Below are 20,445 nucleotides of genomic sequence, written 5' to 3' on the forward strand. Positions count from 1 at the left end.
AGGGAGAATTGAGAATGCTCAATGTTGGAAAGGAATGCTTGAATGCTTGAATGCTCTTGAATGTTTGATCTCATGCCCACCTTATCACCTATTGAACTTATGCAAATGAGAGGGACGATGCAACTTATATACTTGTCAATGCACAACCACCAAAGCATAATTGAAAAGGGTCTTTCCCCCAAAATGGGGTAGGGACAAGGGCACCACACCCCTATCCTGCCCCTTTTTCCAGGATAGGATGCAGTTTAGGTAGTTTGGAGGGCAAGAAAGATGTAGTTTTGGGGAGTTGAGCAAGTCTCGGGTCGCCGATCAGGCTTAGGGATTCAAATTTCCAACGTGAAGACCTTAATGTGGTCGTAAATTGCAAGGGTCACAATTTCATGACACTACAGGAACTTACCCATAGTAAGATGATACTCTGTAGTAGTATGTGAAAATATTATAATGGGGAATGCACATGCATTCAGGAACACTGCCTAGAGCTCACTGCTAAAAAGATATATGCCCGGAAGGCTACAACCCTCAGGGAAGTCTACTGACTTACGCTATGATTTAGACTACAATCCATAAGGAATGAACTGCAATGATAACATCTACAAATGCCTGACGACAGTTATGGTTAAGTACAATTATCTACTCTGCAACACCAATATCAACTCAATACTTCATATAATTATAACTCTCTTGTTCACACAATCACCTCTCTTTGATAATATAGACATAATACCAACACATAAAATACATAAGCATCTCACCTATATATACAAATCATCAATCTTGATAACAAGGTCGGCTAAACCCTCAACCCTCAACTCACAATTATAAAAAGACATTGCACGATACAAAGATCGACCACCAGACTAGTACTATGATTTACATTACATAGCATGGACCTAATTCAAATTCCTAAATGATTACATCCACTGGAAATCCTGCCAAGATCAACCACAACACGCTACACCACCAGAAATACTACATAACATGAATGTCATCACTGGTTCATAGAAATCAACAAAAACTTGCACAATGATCAATGCATATCGCCAAAACAAATAGGACATGACTAGGAAACACCAACAAGCATGTTAGAATCATCCAAAATAGTTGCACCAACACCTCTTTTCAAATCTTCATCGGTCAATGTTTCAAAGCTCAAGAACACAACAATTCAACAACTGTCATGACAAAAGCTAACTTGTGGAGCACCAAATCATGAACCATTTGAAATGAATATGTACACAAGATCATCCCAAAAAATAATCCAAAGTCTCAGCACAAGATCTGATCACATCAGAATATACTGGAGGAAATACCAAATTCCACAAAACAGTGATCAGCAAAACCAAACTACAAAACCGGATAAAAAACTCACCAAAATAGACTATAGGAATATGTTTACGTCAATGACAACAACATATCCTAGTAGCAGCAATGATCAACCAAATCCAACAGAGCATGGAGTTAAGAGACAATTATTTTCTCTTAGGACACCACAACAAAATGGTGTTGTGGAGAGGAAGAATAGAACAATTCAAGAAGCTGCTAGAAACATGACGAGTGAAGGAAATATTCCACATTTATTTTGGAGAGGAGTTGTGAGTACTACTGTATACACTCTTAACTGAATAAATCTCAAAGGTGATACTGGTAAGACTCATTATGAGTTATGGTTTGGTCATGCTCCTACTATTAGATATTTCAGAATTTTTGGTAGTAAATGCTATATCAAAAGAGATGAAGATCTTGGAAAGTTTGATGCTAGATGTGGTGAAGGAATCTTTCTTCATTATTATACTAAAAGTATGGCCTATTGGTGTTATAATATAAGACATACTAGATCTTGTGGATATGACTCTGATGATCAAGATGCTAGTTCTAGTTCAAATAAAGGAAAGCCAATATAGAATCAAGTTCAAATTGATCTAGAAAAGACAAAGAATCAAGGAGAAATTTTAAATGTTAATGCAGAAGAAAGAGTTCAAGAACTTGAAATTCAAGAAAATCCTAAAACTCCCAAGTATGTAAGGTTGAATAATTCATAAAATCAGACTACTGGTGATAAGAATAAAGGTGTGATGACTATAAGAAGACTTGCTGAAGAAAAATGTTTGATTTCTAAGATCGAGCCTAAGAATGTCTATGAAGCTTGCAAAGATGAAAATTGGATTAAATCTATGGAAGAAGAATTGAATTGGATTGAGAAAAATAACACATTGATTCTTGTTCCTAGACCTAAGAATAAAAATAAAATTGGAACTAAATGGGTATTCCAGAATAAGTTAAATGAACAAGGTAAAGTTGTCCGAAATAAAGCTAGATTTGTTTGTAAAGGTTATTCATAGATGGAAGGAATTGACTATGAGGAGACATTTTCTCTGGTGGCTAGAATTGAAGTTGTTAGATTATTTCTTGCCTATGCTACTCACAAAGATTTCAAGGTTTATCAGATGAATGTCGAATCAAACTTTCTTAATGGAGAATTAGAAGAAGTCTATATTGAGCAAATGGATGGATTCGAGCTGACAAATGAAAAGAACATGGTTTGCCGGTTGAAGAAAGCATTGTATGGATTGAAGCAAGCCCCTAGAGCCTAGTATGCTAGATTGGATAAGTATTTGTTGAAGCTTGGATTCAATAAAGGTACTACTGACATAAATCTTTATTTTAAAATTGATCAGAATAATATTTTGATTTTGAAGTTTTTGTTGATGACATTATCTTTGGAGGAAATGATTGTCTATGTAAGAAATTTTCTGAAGAGATGCATAATGAATTTGAAATGTCTATGATTGCTGAAATGAAATTCTTTATGGGATTGCAAATTACTCAGTTAGATAAAGGTATTTTCATATCTCCATCTAAGTATGTGAAGGAACTGCTAAAGAAATTTGGTTTTGAAGATTCTAAACCTGTCGGTACACTTATGGTGACCAGATGTAAGTTGTCAAAGGATGATGACTCTTTGAAAGAAAATCAGACCAGATATAGATCTATGTTTGGTGTTTTGTTGTATTTGACTCAAACTAGACCTGATATAATGAATGTTATATGTCATATCACTAGATTTCAAGCTGATCCTAAGGAATCACATGTTACTACTATAAAAAGGATATTCAAATATTTGAAAGGAACAGTTGATTTTTTTTGTAGTATTCTAAGAATGATGACTTTACTTTGAGTACTTTTACAGATGCTGATTGGGTAGGTGATGTTGATGACCACAAGAGAACTCTAGGTGGTGCATTATTTTTGGGAAAGAAGTTGGTTTCTTGGTCAAGTAAGAAGTAGAATGCTATTTTTTTTAATCTATTGTAGAAGAATACATTGCTGCTACTAGGAATTGTACATAGGTAATTTGGATGAAATAGATGTTGAAGGATATAGGAGTTATTTATGATGAGCCTATTGCCATATATTGTGACAATTCAAGTGATATAAATATTTCAAAGAATCTAGTGTTGCATTCCAAGACAAAGCATATATCAATCAAGTTTCATTTCTTGAGAGAGAAGGTGAATGAGAAAGAAGTCAGATTTGAGTATGTATCTACAAAGGAACAAATTGCAGATATATTTACAAAGACTTTGCCTAAAGATACTTTTGAGTATCTCAGAGAAAAGTTAGGGGTAATTTCCCCTCTTGATAATAACTAAGGTGCTTCACAGAGATATCGTTATGCTCCAGATTGATGTGTGGCTACTACTCAGGGGGAGTAGTCAGTGTCAGTGTTGGTGATTCAAATTTTTGGGGAGAGGAGCCTGATTCCTGAGCCTTTTTCATTGATGTCAAAGGGGTAGAGAAGCATGTGAAAAACCCTAAAACATTTTGAGATTTGAGTTGTTTGTCAAAGGGGGAGCTGATCCTTGTGATTTTGAGGAAAACTGCTATGAGTTAATTTATTTCTTTGCATTGATTGTGTATCACATTCATATGTTGCCATTAATGCCAAAGGGGGATATTGCTGAATATTGGTTGATATGTTGTCACTAATATCAACATATGTGAAATATGTGGAGATTGTTGATGAGGAGATTGTTGGACAATTTTCTGTGTATTCTAGTTTTGTAGTTTGATTGGATGAGTTGGTTTAGCCTGTATTGCAGATGAGTTGATGCAGTTTAAAGGGTTTCTATTATGTTGTCTAAATATAGCTCATTCCCATTTACAAAGGTCCACATGATGATTTGATCAAGTTATGAGATACAGCATTGACTTGGATGTTATGCAGCTGCTCGTGTTATTCAGTATTTTGGTTTGTGCTCCGTATTGCTTCAGAATTGCTACATCTTTGGTTGCAGATGTGTGGAATATGTTCTAGACATTGATGTGTGTCATTTAGATTGGTTCATGATTTGGATATCCACAAGATAATCTTTCAGGTTGACAGTCAGTTATATTGATATTCTTGAGCTCTGGTAGAGAGATGATGATGATTTTGATGATTTGAGTTATTGCGGTTGTTGTGATGCAATTCAAGTTGCTTGTGAATGTCTTTTGATCATTTTCTATGCGTATTGATGGTCCACATTTATTATTGTGCGTGTTACTAAAGATTTTCCTTGTTTGGTGATGTTCTTCATGTTATGCGATATTCTTGGTGGTTGTAGCATGTTGCAGATGATCAAGGCATGATTGTTGGAGGTGTTGCATGTTTGTGGTATTGATTTGGGTCTAGACTATGTCTCAACCCACATTTTTTTGGTCCCCATGTATTGTTGCAGTGTGTGAGGATATTATTTTGTAATTTGTATTGAGGGTTTAGCCGACCTTGAAATATAGATTGATGACTTGTATAAATATATGTAATGATCATGTAAGATGTATGTTTACAAGTGTCTGCATTGTATGTGAACAAGTGATTTTATTTTTTGAAAGTGTAAAGGAGAAGAGAATTTTTGTAGAGTAGGCTATGTGCCTAATCAGAACTGTACTCAAGCATATGGAGATGATATTTTCATAGCTCATATGATCTGGATTGTAGTTTGAATGTTTTTGTGTCAGTGAGACTTCCTATAAGACAGTGAGCCTTCCCTTAAGGTTGTGACCTTTCTGGGTTTCTTATTTTGAGCAGTGAGCTCTAGGAAGTGTTCTTGAATGAATGTGCATTCCCATTGTAAAATTCACATTTACTCCTAACAGGATATTATCTCATTGTGGTTAGGTTCCCATCATGGTTTTTCCCTTAATTAGGTTTTCCACATCAAAAATATTGGTGCTATGTGTGTTATTGATGTGGTGTTGTTTGATGCTTTAATTGTTAATCATTAGATCTATTTTGTGGTTTATGTTGTTGAAGTTTTGGTGCAAACTGATTCAGCCCCTCCCCTCTCAGTTTGCTACATTGTTGCCAACACATAATAGCCACTAATGTTATTTAAATGTATAATAGACTGGATGAAGAATTTGACATTGACATGTTAAATTCTCTACCACTGAAAAGAGTAAGAACATGTATAAGATGATGAGTAGTGAAAGATCAAGAAAGTAATTTATAGGAGAACAATAGGCCACTAAGTCATGCTCCTCTTGCTTACAAGAAACCTTAGGAAAGGGATAGGTATAACTCATTAGAGCCTTATTTCTATAAGAGAAGATATTAGAATGAATAAAAGATAAAGCCTCATAAGTGGAATTGGTAATCTCTTGTGGACATTCATAAAAAGACTTGTCAATTGTCACCATTTTGTTATAAGTGGGATGAGTGTTTAGAGATGTAGATGATGATTTAATTGAGAGAAAGTCATCATTACTACTAAATATCCAAGGACAAATGAAGCTTCATGCATGTTATTTTCTAAAGGAACCTTAATCCCTTGTTCATTTACAACACAACCATTACCATTATATCCACTCTTAGCCAAGATATGAAAACCCGAACCATAAAGGGAAAGAAAGAAATAAGTTTATTTTAATGTCCACGAGACTTAACAAAGTCTATGAGACAACACATCAGATTAATCGATTTCTACAAATCTGCCTGCTTTCTGTGTAAAATGTTGACAAGTGGCCCCAACCTCTCGACAAAATCCTCGCTGAAAAAATCATACCAAGATCCCTTAGTCAATAATTTATTATACTTGTCCCTAACATCTTTGAAGGTGTCACACTCTAAAATGAAGTGTTTTTTAGTTTCAACTTTCCCAGATGTGGAAAAAATACACACTCTTTCCTCCCAAGTTTCTTTTGGTGTTTTCCAATGACCACTTTCACTACGGAGCTGATGAGAGTTAGTTCTTAATTGAACAATAATACACTTAGCTTTCCATGAAATATTAGCCCTTATATAAGCTTTTTGATGATGATCAAAAGTAGGATTGAACTCCTTGATATAATATTTTTTCTTTCTCGGTAACTCATTACCCCAAGCCCACTTGTGAAACCTATCCATAACAAAAGCCTTTATCTCTTTAGTATTTGTGGGTCATGAATTTAGGTAGATATTCCATTTACTCAACCATTTGATGTTTTTTTGCATCCAAGTCTTCTTTCTTTTGCACAAGGTATCATTGAAAACCGTCTTAGGCCATCTGCCTTCCTCCATTTGCCCAATTCTTTTGAGATACCTAATGAGACGAGCCATAGCAATAGCTTTAATAGGAGCAGCCCTAGTCTCACTCAACATGATATCATAAGGAACTCTATTTTTAATCTTGAACTTGCTTGTTATCAAGCACTTTTGGATTTGCTTGATTTGCTTCCACTGTGTACCTAAAGTGTTGCTCACCCATAGTTCACAACCATAGAGAATAACAAGAAGAACTAAAAGCCAAAAAAGAGTTTGGGAGGCCTTCCAATCCCAAAGCTCGGCTTCTCTACATCTGTTCTGAAGAGCATACCAAGCTTTCCAACCACCTAGGATTCTCTTCTTCCTGCAACCATCCCAATTTAGATTTTTGTTGAAGTCAATCCCAAGATATTTATAGTCTAAAAATTCTTCAAGAATACTGCCTTCAAAGTAGAACTTCTATTAGTTTCATTTCCACTTATTAGAGAAAACCATGTTTTTTGTCTTGTTGATATTGACTTGCATCCCGACTATTCTACAAAAGTGCTCCAAAGCATACAAATTCTCTTGCAAACCAAGAGTTGTTTTAGCAATAAGAATGAGGTCATCCACATAAAGAAAAAGTTTTATCACAAATTCACCCAGACAAACACCATCACCATCCCGAGAGTTTAACCACTCTTCCAACTTGTCAATGTATAAACCAAACAACGTAGGAGATAAGAGACACCCTTGCTTGACCTTGATATTGCTTCTAAATCTTTCGAAGAGACCATCAAAGGTTCTAATTTTGACTTTAACCTCCTCATAAAGCCTATGGACAACAACTCTAAGATGAATGTGTATTCCAAGATCTTTCATTCTTTTCCAAAGTTTAACCCTAGGAACCGTGTCAAAAGCCTTTTTGAAATCAACAAAACAATAGAAGATCTCTTCTTTCTCTTCCCATATTTTTTCAATTAAATGTCTCAAAGTGATACCATGATCAACTGTGGAATGCTTAGGTCTGAAACCAGCTTGCCCTTTTACCCGCTTATCATTCTCTTCCATCCACTTGCTAATTCTATTCTCTATCATGTTGCCAAATAAATTTGCAAACAAAGGGTTAAACATAATGGTCCTATAATTAGAGGGATTATTGACATCTCCACTCTTAGAAAGAGGAATGGCAAGACTAGCAGTCCAATCTTTAGGAAAACCTTGATGTATGATGTTGTTAAAAATTTTCATAATGTGTGGCACCAAAAATTTCAAACCCCACTTCAAATAATCTGCTTGAAGATCAACCAAGTCTTTAGGTTTTCCAACACCCAACTTTTTTATACCCCTTTCAATTTCCTTCTTTGTAAAGAGATCTGAATTAGTGTTGAAAATTGGAGGTGATTCCACCCAACATCCTGCTCGTAAAGTTGTTTAGCATAATAAAACCACTATTTAGCTGTAATGTTGTTTTCCATTTGCTTTTTCTTGGATTGCAGCTCCTTCCAAAAAGACGGGGTTATTTTTACTAAGAAAAATTAATTGTTCTTGCCTTGTGAGCATAAAATCAACTTTTTTCTATTTTAAAATCTGCTTGTAATCCTTTATGTTGATCTCTTCCTCATGTGGATCTCTCAAATTCCTCCTTGCAATTTTACATTCTTCATCAAATCAATCATTTATCGAGAAGCAATTTGTTTCAGTTTTCTTATTCTTGGCCCTTTTTCACTCTGACAGTGCACTATGGATTAGATTTGTGAGTTCATGGCTATGGAGACCATGGAATGAAATTCTCACCTTCCTAACAAGTCTCTCAAGTGCAACCTTGAAAATATTATAGTTGTTTTGGGTTAAAAGAATTCTGCATTTATTTGAAGAATGCGGAGTACACTAAGTTTTCACCTCTTGGAACTTTTGATCTGCCCATGAAAAGCTTAAATAGATCAGCCTATGGTCAAATTTTAAGTCCCAAAGTTGTTTATCGACTATCAAAACCTCCATTTTATCACATAGGCTATGAGAACAAATTGCATAATCCACAATGCTTGCCCCATTGTAGGTGTTACAAGTGAAATTACCAGATTTTGCCCATCTACTTACACTATTATAGATGATTGAATCAAAATCATCACAAATAGTAAGTAATTCTTCTCCAAAGTGATTGTAGCTTTTTCCTTCAGATACTCTTGTCCACTGATTGTCTTTGACTTCCGTGAGCCAAAGAGGATTGCAATCAACTTTACTACAAAGCATGCAAGCTTGCTCACTTGCAGTCCTAGCATTAAAATCTCCAACAAGGAGGATCTCGCCTTGTTAAGCATAAATTACAATGTCTTTTTTCAAGGCAACAAGGGGATCTTTGTGGTCGAAACCATAGTTTTTGTATGTTTTTGAGACTTGTGGGGCAAAATAACATGCTGCAAGCCTAATGAGGTTTCCATTTTCAAAAAAATTGAACCATAAAAATTATTTGTTTGTGTCTTCTCTTTCTAGATGAATTAGACTATATTCTCTTTCTTTCACTAAAACCATTATACCTCCATGACCTTTGCCATTTCCTGTTGCCTTGTTCCAAACCGCCATCTTCAAGTAACCCTTAAACAAAGGGGTCATACATCCTTCATGCTCATGTGTCTCAGTGAGACAAATGATGTCTCTCCCCTCCGCAATAGGTCCTAACCCAGGTCCACATCTCCATGGATAACCTCTGCAATTCCAACAAACCAAGCTCAAGGAATCTTGGGTAGGCGTTGATTGCTATTCATATTGACATGCACGACCCAAAATTGGGTCTTCAATCACATTTGTCCATGATGGCCTTGCACCTCTACTCTTTATTAAGGAATTTGTTGCTATAACTTTTCTGCCAGCTTGCTGCCCTATCAGAAAGAGATGGTGGGGCCTCATAGGACTCAATTACCTAAGTAGGTGAATAAGAAGAAGATTGTGAATAATTGTTTGAATTAGAAGAAGCCACAAAATTGTTACTAAGTTCTTTAGAAAAAGTGGATTGCTTTTTAGGTTCATCCTTACCTTTCTCCTTCTCAACTTTAGATCCTTTCCAAGAGACCCTATATTCTTCCACAAAAGTAGGGTTAAAGCCTAGAGATCCCCAATCGTCATCTGAGAGTAACACTTTGGGAGAAAATATATCTCTAGGAGAGGATTCAAATTGAGTAGGATCCTTTTTAGGAGTCTTGGAATCACTAGAGGGAACAAGGGTATTCAAGGAAATAGACATAGTTGGAGATGTAGGAGTATTTTCAAAAGGATTAGAAGTAGTTGAACAAGAAAATGAGGTTTACAATAGAGCTTTTAAATTGGTATTAGAAAACAAGGTATACATCTTATTATTGTGGATGAACTTAAGTTGCCTATGAAAAGTAGAAGGAACAATTTACATACAATGAAGCGAAGGTTGTCCTAATAGAAGATTGTAACTAATCTTATCATGCATGACATGAATAAGTGTAGTTAAAATAATAGGTCCCACCTTAATAGGCAAGGTTATAGTACCGAATTTTTTTTTAGCAATATTGTCAAAGTCATGAATAGTAAGAGAGTCAGGTTGAAGAGAAGAAGGATCCACCTTAATTTTAGTTAGTAAATCGATGCTACAAATATTAAGGCTAGATTCATTTTAAACTAAGGTTCTTCTTATAGCATTACCATTGATAAAAACAACTATAATAAGAGGACCATATTGATGTTGAATCTTATGGGAGGGTAACTCATCTTGTGTGAACACAATTTGAGCTTTAGATTCTTTTGTAGGATTAGCCAAAGAAGCCATATTATTAGGTGTCACTATAGGTGGGGCATATAAGTTCTTTAAATCATCTTGTAACATTATATGTTGTGTAGATGAAGTTTGAATTAAATCCCAAAGAGATATCTTAGCAGGAGTAGCTTTAAGTTATTCAATAAGATCGTACTCCTTACCAAGAGTTTGTGAGATATGAAGTGCTTGTGGAAGAATGATTGGGACATGGAAAGTGAAGAATGGATAACCGAAGGAGGATTTGGTTGCCTATTGTTACTTGTATTATATGTGTGGGAAATAGAATTTTAACTCTCTCGGGTGATTTGTTTAGCATACTCATAAGGACTTTAGTGGGATATCCTCCTTGCACAGTAATAACCAGTTTGTTGGGAGTGCAAAAGGCATCATTACTATAACCACCTTGAACCACAAAGAGAAGCTTATTAAGAGGTTGAGAATTTGAGGAAGGACTAGCACCTTGAACTGTGAAGAGGGGTTTATTAGGTGTTCTATAACTATTTACATGTATCATATTGATTGAAGATGGTTTGGAAACATGTGAAGAGGGTCTAGAAAAGTTGAAATCATAAATTTTTTCGTAAAGAGGATTATCAACCTTAGACATTTCTTCATGAGTAGGATATTCTTTAGATTGAATAGAAGGGATATCCTCATAAAGGGGATTGTTAATGACATCAAAACCTTGTGACCTAACATCATTCTCTTGCTCCAAGGTATCCTTATAAGGAGTATAAATTTTAGGATAAGGATCAACATCATTCACATGATAAAGATTATTATGAGAAGTTTTGATAGTCTCTTCTTGCTCATAAATATCATCATGAATAGGATCAATTTTAGGAGAGGTATTGCTATTAGTCATTAATGATTCATCCTTAGTAGGAAGAGTATTGAAATAAGATGTAGTTTTAGTAGGGAAGGTAGGCATCATATCATCCTCTATCATCAAAGAATACGCATGGGGGAGGTACTCCCTACGAGAAGGATTAGCATTATTTTTCAAAGCTTCATCCTTGGGAGGGATATCTTTGAAGGAAACATGAACAATATCTTCTTGAACTAGGGTATCCTCATGAGTAGAGCCAAGTTGGGGAGAGGGAAATACTTCATCTTTAAAGAGAAAAAGATTGAAATGAATAGGAGGTGAGGTGTTGTTAAGGGAATTGTCAACTATGTCACCTTATTTTACTATAATATCATCTTCTTTGACTAGGGTACTCTCACGAGGGAGGGAAAAATTAAGAGAATAACTAATACTATCATCTTATGGCTCATCCCAAATATTGAGATCATTGAGAGAATTTTTTAACAATCTTCTTGCACTATGGTGTCCACATGAATAGGGTCAATTTTGGGAGAGGTAATTAATGCATCATCTTTAGGAGGGAGAGAATTAACAAAGTTTTTATTGAAATAACCCTCTTGCCTCAAAATGCCCTTAATAGGATCCTTAAGAAGGTGATGGAGTGTTAGAACAAGGTCTAGGAAACTATTATGAAACATTTTTTATTTTTATGAAATGAAAGAAATAATGCAAGCAAAGAAAGTAAACTAGATGTCTAAAATTTGAAGTAATTATGTGATACACTAAATGCAAGCATAAAAGTGCATGAGCTATATATTTAAGAAATGAGCACACAATGCATATAACCATTTCTTTGAGATTTTTTTATAATTTGATAGAAAAGAAACATGCAATCAAAAAATTCAAATCTAAGAAAGTTGGATTCACGTTGGGTTCAGAAAAATGTGGAGCATAAAAATGGAACCAAGTAACTAAGACCTAATCCCACTCTCATGTACACATTTGAATACAAAAGAGCCTAGGGAGATATCTCACTTTGACTACTTCTTGTGAGAGAAAGAGAGAGTCAAGGAATATCTCTTAGGGTTTCTATTCCTTTGCTATAATGTAGAGGAGATGTGCAAGAATGCAATGATCAACTTATGATGGTAAAATTTGGAACTAAGATCACCTCAAGTAGGTTAAGACCACTAATTAACCAACACATTAAAAGGAGGACGAACCTTCAATAGATCAAACCTCAATTCTATTAGGCAGAGAGTTGAATGCTAATCGAGGTCCTACTTCCCCTTATGTTTGAGGTTGTGTAATTTTTGAATTAGGTTTGGAAATTGCAAACACTAAATCTATTGAAATGAAATGGTAAAAACATAGTGTTCCCTAAATCAAACGGAGCCATAAGATAAAAGCTAGGCTACAGAGGAGAATCAAAGTCCACACCTAAAAAATTAGAAAAAAATGTTGGGACGATGTGTTCGGACCAGGTAGTAGTGCCCTAGTCCTCTTCTAGTGCCCTAGTCTTGGGAGGTCTTTAGAAGATCTACAAAAGGTAGTTCACTTTGTCTCGGTTTCCTCTGCCCTTTCCATCCATGTATGACTCCTAAATCTACAACTTACACACCAAAAGAAGGGAAATTGTGTTGTGGGTGTCTATATAGGGCTTTTCTTTGGTCAAAACCCTTGTTTTGGTTATTTCCACCTCCATAAATAGTTGATAATGTATTGAAAATGTGTGTGCAATAATCTTGTGTGTATGCAAGATCCTAAATGAACAAGAAAGTATGTCTAGAGTTCTACCCTATGCTTTGGAGAGTAAACCCTAAATGAGTGTAAATGTAAATGTAAATGCTTCAAATCAAAAATGCTACAATGGATCTAAAGAATGAATGTAAATCTAAAAATGAATGTCATGAAGCTCATACAAGGACATGAAAATAACATGAAACCATACCAAACCCTAAGGAAGAGTTACAAGCCAATCAACAGTCGGTGATCTCCTATTACTCTTCAATGTCTTCAAAGCTCCTATTGGTGATGAAAATAGTTGATGTAGAATTGATAAATGCTTGATGATTTGTTGATGAAGAATCCACATAACCTTCACTTTCACTTCATATGAGGCTCCTTCCAAAAAATTTTGATGATGGATTGAATTTGATGCCTCAAATGAGGAAAGGAAAGGCTATATGTATGAAACCCTAACATTTTTTTGGGTCATAGGCCGACCTAGAAATGGTATTTTTTACCAATTTCTTGGATTTGAATATTAAAATACCACCAAAACATGCTCCCAAAATTCAGGGAGAAAAAGTCACGACTAGGTAGGTAGCTACCTAGTCTGAATGCATGATCTGACCAACTTTTCTCCAAATTTTTGGGGAAGCAAGATATTGTGATTTTAGAGACAATTCCAAGAGTATGTGGAAATTTGAGGCATCTAGATATGCAAAATCGGGACATGAAGGTCAAAATAAGACATAATTAGGGTATTTGATGAAATGATTAATTGGAAGAACAAAATAACAAGTGGCACACTTAGGGTAAAGGGCCCAATTGTATGATGTGTAGAGGGATAAAGAAGACTTTAGATTTAATTAAATTAATTAATTAAATTCTTAAAGGGAATTTGAAATGCAAAATGAAAACACACCAAGGCGGGGGCTAACCTAGGCGTGGAATTGTACCACCCAATTAAGGGTGTACAATTTATGACGCTACACAATGAAACCAACACTGCACAAACCAAATGAATATTTCCTCCAAGATGCAGCACTTGAATCAACATAGCAGAGAACCATCAAGCATTCTCCAAACCAATTCTAACAGATAACCTCACTGTAAGAAACAATAACAATCAGCTCTACTATCTGAGCAAAAATGGACCCCAAAACTGGATAGTGCAATATACATAGATCACAAACATTATAACTATAACCACAATACATAACATTTACAAATCGAAGGAGTGCAAAGCATTCTTCCACTGTGACAATAAATACTAGATTTCTTGCATATTGAAACTTTCACTTCACCAACCTTCTTTAAACACCTAATACATAGTCAACATCAACACTAGATCACACAAAACATCAGAACACTCACTTCCAGACTATCCACAACACACAATGACATCAATGAAAACACTAGATAGGTTGACATCAATGACAACATAACTCAAGTTTGTAACATGTTTCCAACATTCTCTCCCTTTGTCTTTGATGACAACACTTGTAACTCTCTCTCTCTCTCTCTCTCTCTCTCTCTCTCTCCAATAGTATCTCTTTCCTTCTCTAACATCAAGGACAATAGATATACTACAGCAAACAACAACTATTGAATTATGTCTTTCTTCTACAATAATATTATTATTGATATATTTGTAATGTGGGTATGTAGTTTGTTTATATAATATTATGCCTAGAATGATTTTAATAATATCAAAAATGATTTTGTTACAAATATATTAATATTGTTTGACATATGAAGAGAATCTCAACTGTTGATTTATGTTTTTTATGGTATACTATAAATTATTATCACTATTAAATCTAGTTTTTACATTGTTCTTTTTTCACTATCGTCGACATATATTTTACTACAGACATAACTATTATTCCTCTTTTTAATACAAGTAGTAATTAACCGCTTGCCCTAAAACAACTTTTCGAGCTTGCTATTATACTATAATTGTTTCCCTTTAATATTTTACATTGGACGTAGGTGGAATCGAGAAAGGTTTGGGAAGGATTTGAATGGAATGACATGATACCTGCAAGTTTATCAAATCTAAGCCTACTGTAAGTTAAAAACATCTAATCTGGTAAGGTTGGAAACTATGTGGTTCAGACATTTTGTATTCAAATTTACTACAACTTATAATTTTCTACTGAGATGCATAATTTATTTTTCTTCCTATAGGAATAAGTTGATTTCATCTTCATTAAAATGGATGCCATAACTTGTAGTACTGTGTAGGTGGAGCCTGCACTACCTTTATCAGCATTCTCCCTACCTGTGCCACCAGTGGGAGCTTTGGAACAGGACATGGATATCCATCGAAACATTTTATCAGCTGTTGTAGTTGCAGCTGCCTTGATATTCATGTACGCTAAATGTGGAAGCATGGATAAGGCATTAGAAGGATTGCTTCTACTCGTTTCTATCAACACACCATATCTTGTTTGTGGGGCATGATGGTTTGTCCATGTGTATATTCTCTTCACCAAAGGGAAATGACTGAAGTGATGGGACGTCTATGATGAAAAATTGATATTTATTTTTGACCATCCAAACGTTATTCCAATTAAAACAATTCATAGCAACAAGAAAATCATAAGAATAGATTTGTAAATAACATTAAAAAATGTTCTGCTCCCTTGTCTGTCGTCTGTCTTTATATATGAAGTTGGATTTACTTTTATATGTTGTATGTTAACTCTTTATAAAATAGTTTGCAAGTATAAAATTATTTTATGAAATATTATTAAAATATAAAATATATTTCATTTTTTTATCTTTATGTTTTAGCAAAATTTCCAACTTTTAGGTCATTTGTAAGCTACAAAATTGAATCATTAATTTCTAATAGAGTTTAATCTAGTTACTTCCATATTTCCTGCTTTGTTATCTATTAGTCAGTATTTTACTTGCTCTTCTAATTATTATAGTAGGATTGCATTGCAATTCAAAAATCTTATCACAATCTAAACAAGTCATAATAAATAAATCAACATATGAATTCATTTATATGTTATTTTTCAGTGAAATAACATGTTTAAGTCAGTGGCGATTGTTTATTTTTCTTGATTTTGTGTATAATGATTATGCTAAATGTAATTTATATATAATATCTTATAATCTGAACTAGCATTTGATGATAAATAATTTTATTTCATTATGATGAAGCATAAATAAAAATGATCAACCTTAGTTGCACTCTAGCAACTTGTCATATTTGACATGTTTTGCCAAGTGAAAGGTATTGAGGAAGTATCATAATGGTAGACAAAGCTAAAAATGTGAAAGGAAAGAGAAATTGATGTTGATAAAAATACCATAATTCAGAAGCTTCCATATGCAAAAAAAACCAAAACATAGATTTATTATTCATTAAGTGCATAGAGCAAATAGGTGGGCATCTTCAACCCATGATGGATTCTCAAGAAATATAGGTAGAACTATACTATAATTTTTCATTAAACATGCAAGAATTTTTAGATTTGCTATGTAGAATCTTCAAGGTGAATAGGTGGCCCCCTCAAGCAAACCTCTTTTTTGGGTGGTTCCTTGACATTTGGATGCTTTACATTTTCATTTTTCTAATGTAATAACATGTGCTTTATATTTTCGTATCTTTACATTTTAATAATTGTTAATATTTAAAATGTACTTTTCTATATATTTATAAATATGTTTATATCATATAAATTCATGTGTTTGTACCAACATTTACAAATATACTATTTATTTCACATCTTCACTAAACATACAAAAATATAACATACAGTTATATAATATAATTATTTTAAAACAATACTATTTAAATTAATTTATAAGAAATCAACTTTAAGATCATGGGTTGAGAGGGACACATAAGAGGGAGATAACTCATTTTGTTCACTCCCCTGCAAAGGATGGTAGGTGGCATGAGATTAATTTTTTAATTTATATATTTTTTAATTAAAATATAACATTAGTTAGTTTAATATAAAAAATTAAATTAAATACATGAAATTTCTGATTTATTATAAGAAAATTAAAAAATATATATGATAGGTAATATATAAATTTTTAATTTTTTTTAATATTTGATTAAATATCTATAAAATCACAATATTTACATATTGGAAGTTACTACAAAATTGAAATTGAAAAATGAATAATGGATAGAGATATTAACCTAAAATATCATCTTTATGACTTCCTTACATATAAAATTGTTTGATTTGTGCCCTCCAATACATTTGATAACGATATTTTACTCTCGATCTAACCATTGCACCTCCTTTTGATGCAAGCGCTAGTTTAATAAAAATATTAATACATTATTTATTTATTAAAAAAAATTAGTTTTCATCTAGATTATAAGAATACAAGTCCCCACGTTTAATTTTTATTGAAAAAGTTTATCAATCATGCTAGAGTGACGGTCTTTCTGTTCAGCGATGACGTCTCGACTTTAAAATTAAATTAGATCAAAGCCTATCTTATTTTTAAGCTTCCAGTCAAACAAGTTGGCGAGAAATTGGAAGAAATAATAAAGGCAACTTGATAAAGATAAAGGAATATGGTACAGTCCGTGACAGTTGATTTATTGTTGTATGAAAAGACTTTTCTAATTGCTCTCTCCACGTTATGTTTGAAAGCTTTGTTATAAGATTATTTAATATATTAATTAAATATTTAATAATTATTTTACATTTCATCGAAAGAAGTAAAATTAATTATCTTAATTTTATTCAAGACAAAGAGATAATTATTATTATGTCAGTAGGTGTCTACAGTGGCTGTAGCAGTTTTATAGGAGGTCAACAAGAATTCATGAAGGGGAAAAAAAATGGAAGGATAATCATTTGCTCTATCAACTCCATGGAAAATAGTAAAGAAAATTGATAAGAAAAAGTAGTAATAAAAAAAATTAATGAAAGAAAATTGTAATAAATAACAATACAATATCTTTTTCAAAAGAAAATAAAATAATTTTCCCCATAATGATATCTAACAATATTTTTTACATAAATTTTGCTAGTATTTTAGAATGGGTATAGCTGAGTGCTCAAATACTTATACAGGTAATCTGACCTAAATACTGTCTGTTAGGGGAAATGGCTCTGGAACAGTTTTTCCTTGCGGTTCTCCTTGTTTTAGTTGGGTATATTTCGCTGTGTTTTCTAAGAAGAAAATCTGTCAACAAGCCCTACAAGGGCCCTGTGAACTATCCGATAGTCGGCTGTGCCTTGCAATTTTTCCAAAATCGTCATAGATTTCTGCAATGGTTCACAGAAACAGTGGAAAAGACGCCAACAAATACTTTTAAGGCGAAACGGCCCGGTGGAGTGAAAGATATCGTGACTGCAAATCCTGCAAACGTAGAGCATATGCTCAAGACCAACTTTGAAGATTACCCAAAGGGACAACGCTTTACAACTATTCTCCACGATTTCTTAGGCCGAGGGATTTTCAATGTGGACGGTGACCTGTGGAAGATGCAGAGAAAAACTGCTAGCTACGAGTTTAATACCAAGTCTCTGAGAAGCTTCATGGTGAAGACGGTGCAGTGGGAGATTCAGAATCGCCTCTTCCCAGTCCTCACAAACGCATCCAAATCGGGTAAGTCTTTAGATTTGCAAGACATTTTGCAGAGATTTGCATTTGATAATATTTGCAGCGTAGCATTTGGGGTGGATCCCGCCTGTCTTCTCCCTTCCATGCCCATTTCACCCTTTGCAAAGGCTTTTGACGATGCTACTGAAATTAGTGCAGGTAGGTTTTACTCTGCTGTTCCTTTTTGGTGGAGAGTTAAGCGCATGCTTAACATTAGTTCTGAAAAGCGCTTGCGCGAAGCTATTAAACTAGTGGACAAATTTGCTATGGATGTGGTGAGTAGTAGAAGGAAGGAGATTTCGGTGAGTGTAGGAGGCCCTGAAAGAGAGGATCTGCTTTCTAGATTCATGGCGGCTCTTTCAAACAATAGAGATGAATTAGGCATAGATGATCAGTCAGAAAGTGAGAAGCAATCCAGTGGCACAATGGATATGTTTTTGAAGGAGATGGTGGTGAGCTTTCTGTTGGCAGGGAGGGATACCACGTCTGCTGCTCTCACATGGTTTTTCTGGGTGCTCTCTTCCCACCAGAGAGAAGAGGAAGCCATTCACAATGAAATTTTACAGATCTTGGCTAACAGATCGCAACCCCCAACAGCTGAATTAGAAGGGATTAGTTTCAGCTTTGAAGAATTGAAGGATATGCAATATCTGCATGCTGCTCTATGCGAATCCATGCGGCTCTACCCTCCTGTGCCTGTTGATACTAAGCTTGCCACCAAAGATGATGTTTTACCAGACGGGACTTGTGTGGAGAAGGGAATGAATTTGAATTACTGTAGTTATGCGATGGGCAGGATGGAAAATATTTGGGGCAGTGACTGTTTGCAGTTTAAGCCTGAGAGATGGTTAAAAGAAGGGGAATTTGTGGGAGACAATCCGTATAAGTTTCCAGTATTCAATGCAGGACCTCGATTATGTCTGGGTAAAGAGATGGCATTCATTCAGATGAAATCTATTGTGGCTTCTGTTATTCATGGTTTCAGTTTGAATGTCGAAGATAGGATTAAATGCCCAGATTATGTTGTGTCTTTGACCATGCGCATGAAAGGAGGGCTATCTGCTACTGTAAGATGTCGATGAGGATCTGCATCTGATGCATCTGCTCGATAGGAATATTAAGTAGTTTTCTGAAATCTCTTTGCTTTTGAGTTAGTCAAAGTTGAGAGATGTATTTAGCAGACAAATTATGTTATTATATTCACTCTTTTTATGGAAATTTTTTTGTTGAACTGCCAATTTAGAGTAGTGTGAGGCCTGCAAATGTTTTAGAAGAATATAATAATGTTCAAATGGTTATTGATTTTGTAATGATTTATATATTTAGAAGGAAAAGCTGAGAGGACAAGCAAGCTATTAATGAGGTCGATAAATAAAGATAAGGGAACATACTTCTTAATGGGTTAGTTATCGCTTCCCAATCAAATCAATAAAGCAGTGGACCATTGCTGATTGCTGGCTCTTTCTTCACCAAGTAAATAATTTTAACAAGTCCTCTCAAATTATTTAGTATTGTTGACTCTTTCCAAACGAAATAAATATTTCAATAAATCTTTTTAAATTATTTAATACCATGTATAATGGTTGAAATCTCTATTTAAATACTACCAAATTTATTAATCAAATGATTAATAATATTTTGCATTTCATGTATGACAAAAAGTAATAAATAATTATATTAGTTTTCTCTATTCTGCATGTAGATGTGAAACTTGATCTCCTTTCACTTACAGTTAAATATTCGATGGATAGGTTGGACAATGTGTGGGGTAGTAGTGATTTATTATAGTTTAGGCCCAAGAGATGGTTAAACTAAGGACAATTTGTTCGACAAAATCTTTCCAAAATATTTGTTGCACGACTTCGAATATGACTGGACAAAGAGATGAAATTTATTCTGGCTTATATTATTTAGGGTTTCAGTTGGAATCAAGTTTCTCAGGATTATGTAGTGTTATTGACCATGTGCATGAAAGAAGGGATATCAGTAAGAGTAATATGTCAGACTATATAATTAGTGGTACAAAAAATTAAGATTCTGAAAAGGCCT

The 20,445-nt window shown here is 34.2% G+C and overlaps 1 protein-coding gene across 1 annotated transcript; it reads left to right on the forward strand.

Moving 5' to 3' along the window:
• Nucleotides 1-17,832: 17,832 nt before the first annotated feature.
• Nucleotides 17,833-19,706, forward strand: LOC131033099 (cytochrome P450 94A2). The gene is made up of 2 exons (XM_057964233.2): nucleotides 17,833-18,402; nucleotides 18,556-19,706. The coding sequence occupies exons 1-2, from the start codon at nucleotides 17,898-17,900 to the stop codon at nucleotides 19,476-19,478; spliced, it is 1,428 nt and encodes a 475-aa protein (XP_057820216.2). The 5' UTR covers nucleotides 17,833-17,897; the 3' UTR covers nucleotides 19,479-19,706.
• The last annotated feature ends 739 nt before the right edge of the window (nucleotides 19,707-20,445 follow it).

This window comes from Cryptomeria japonica, chromosome 10, assembly GCF_030272615.1.
Source record: "Cryptomeria japonica chromosome 10, Sugi_1.0, whole genome shotgun sequence".
NCBI lineage: Eukaryota > Viridiplantae > Streptophyta > Pinopsida > Cupressales > Cupressaceae > Cryptomeria > Cryptomeria japonica.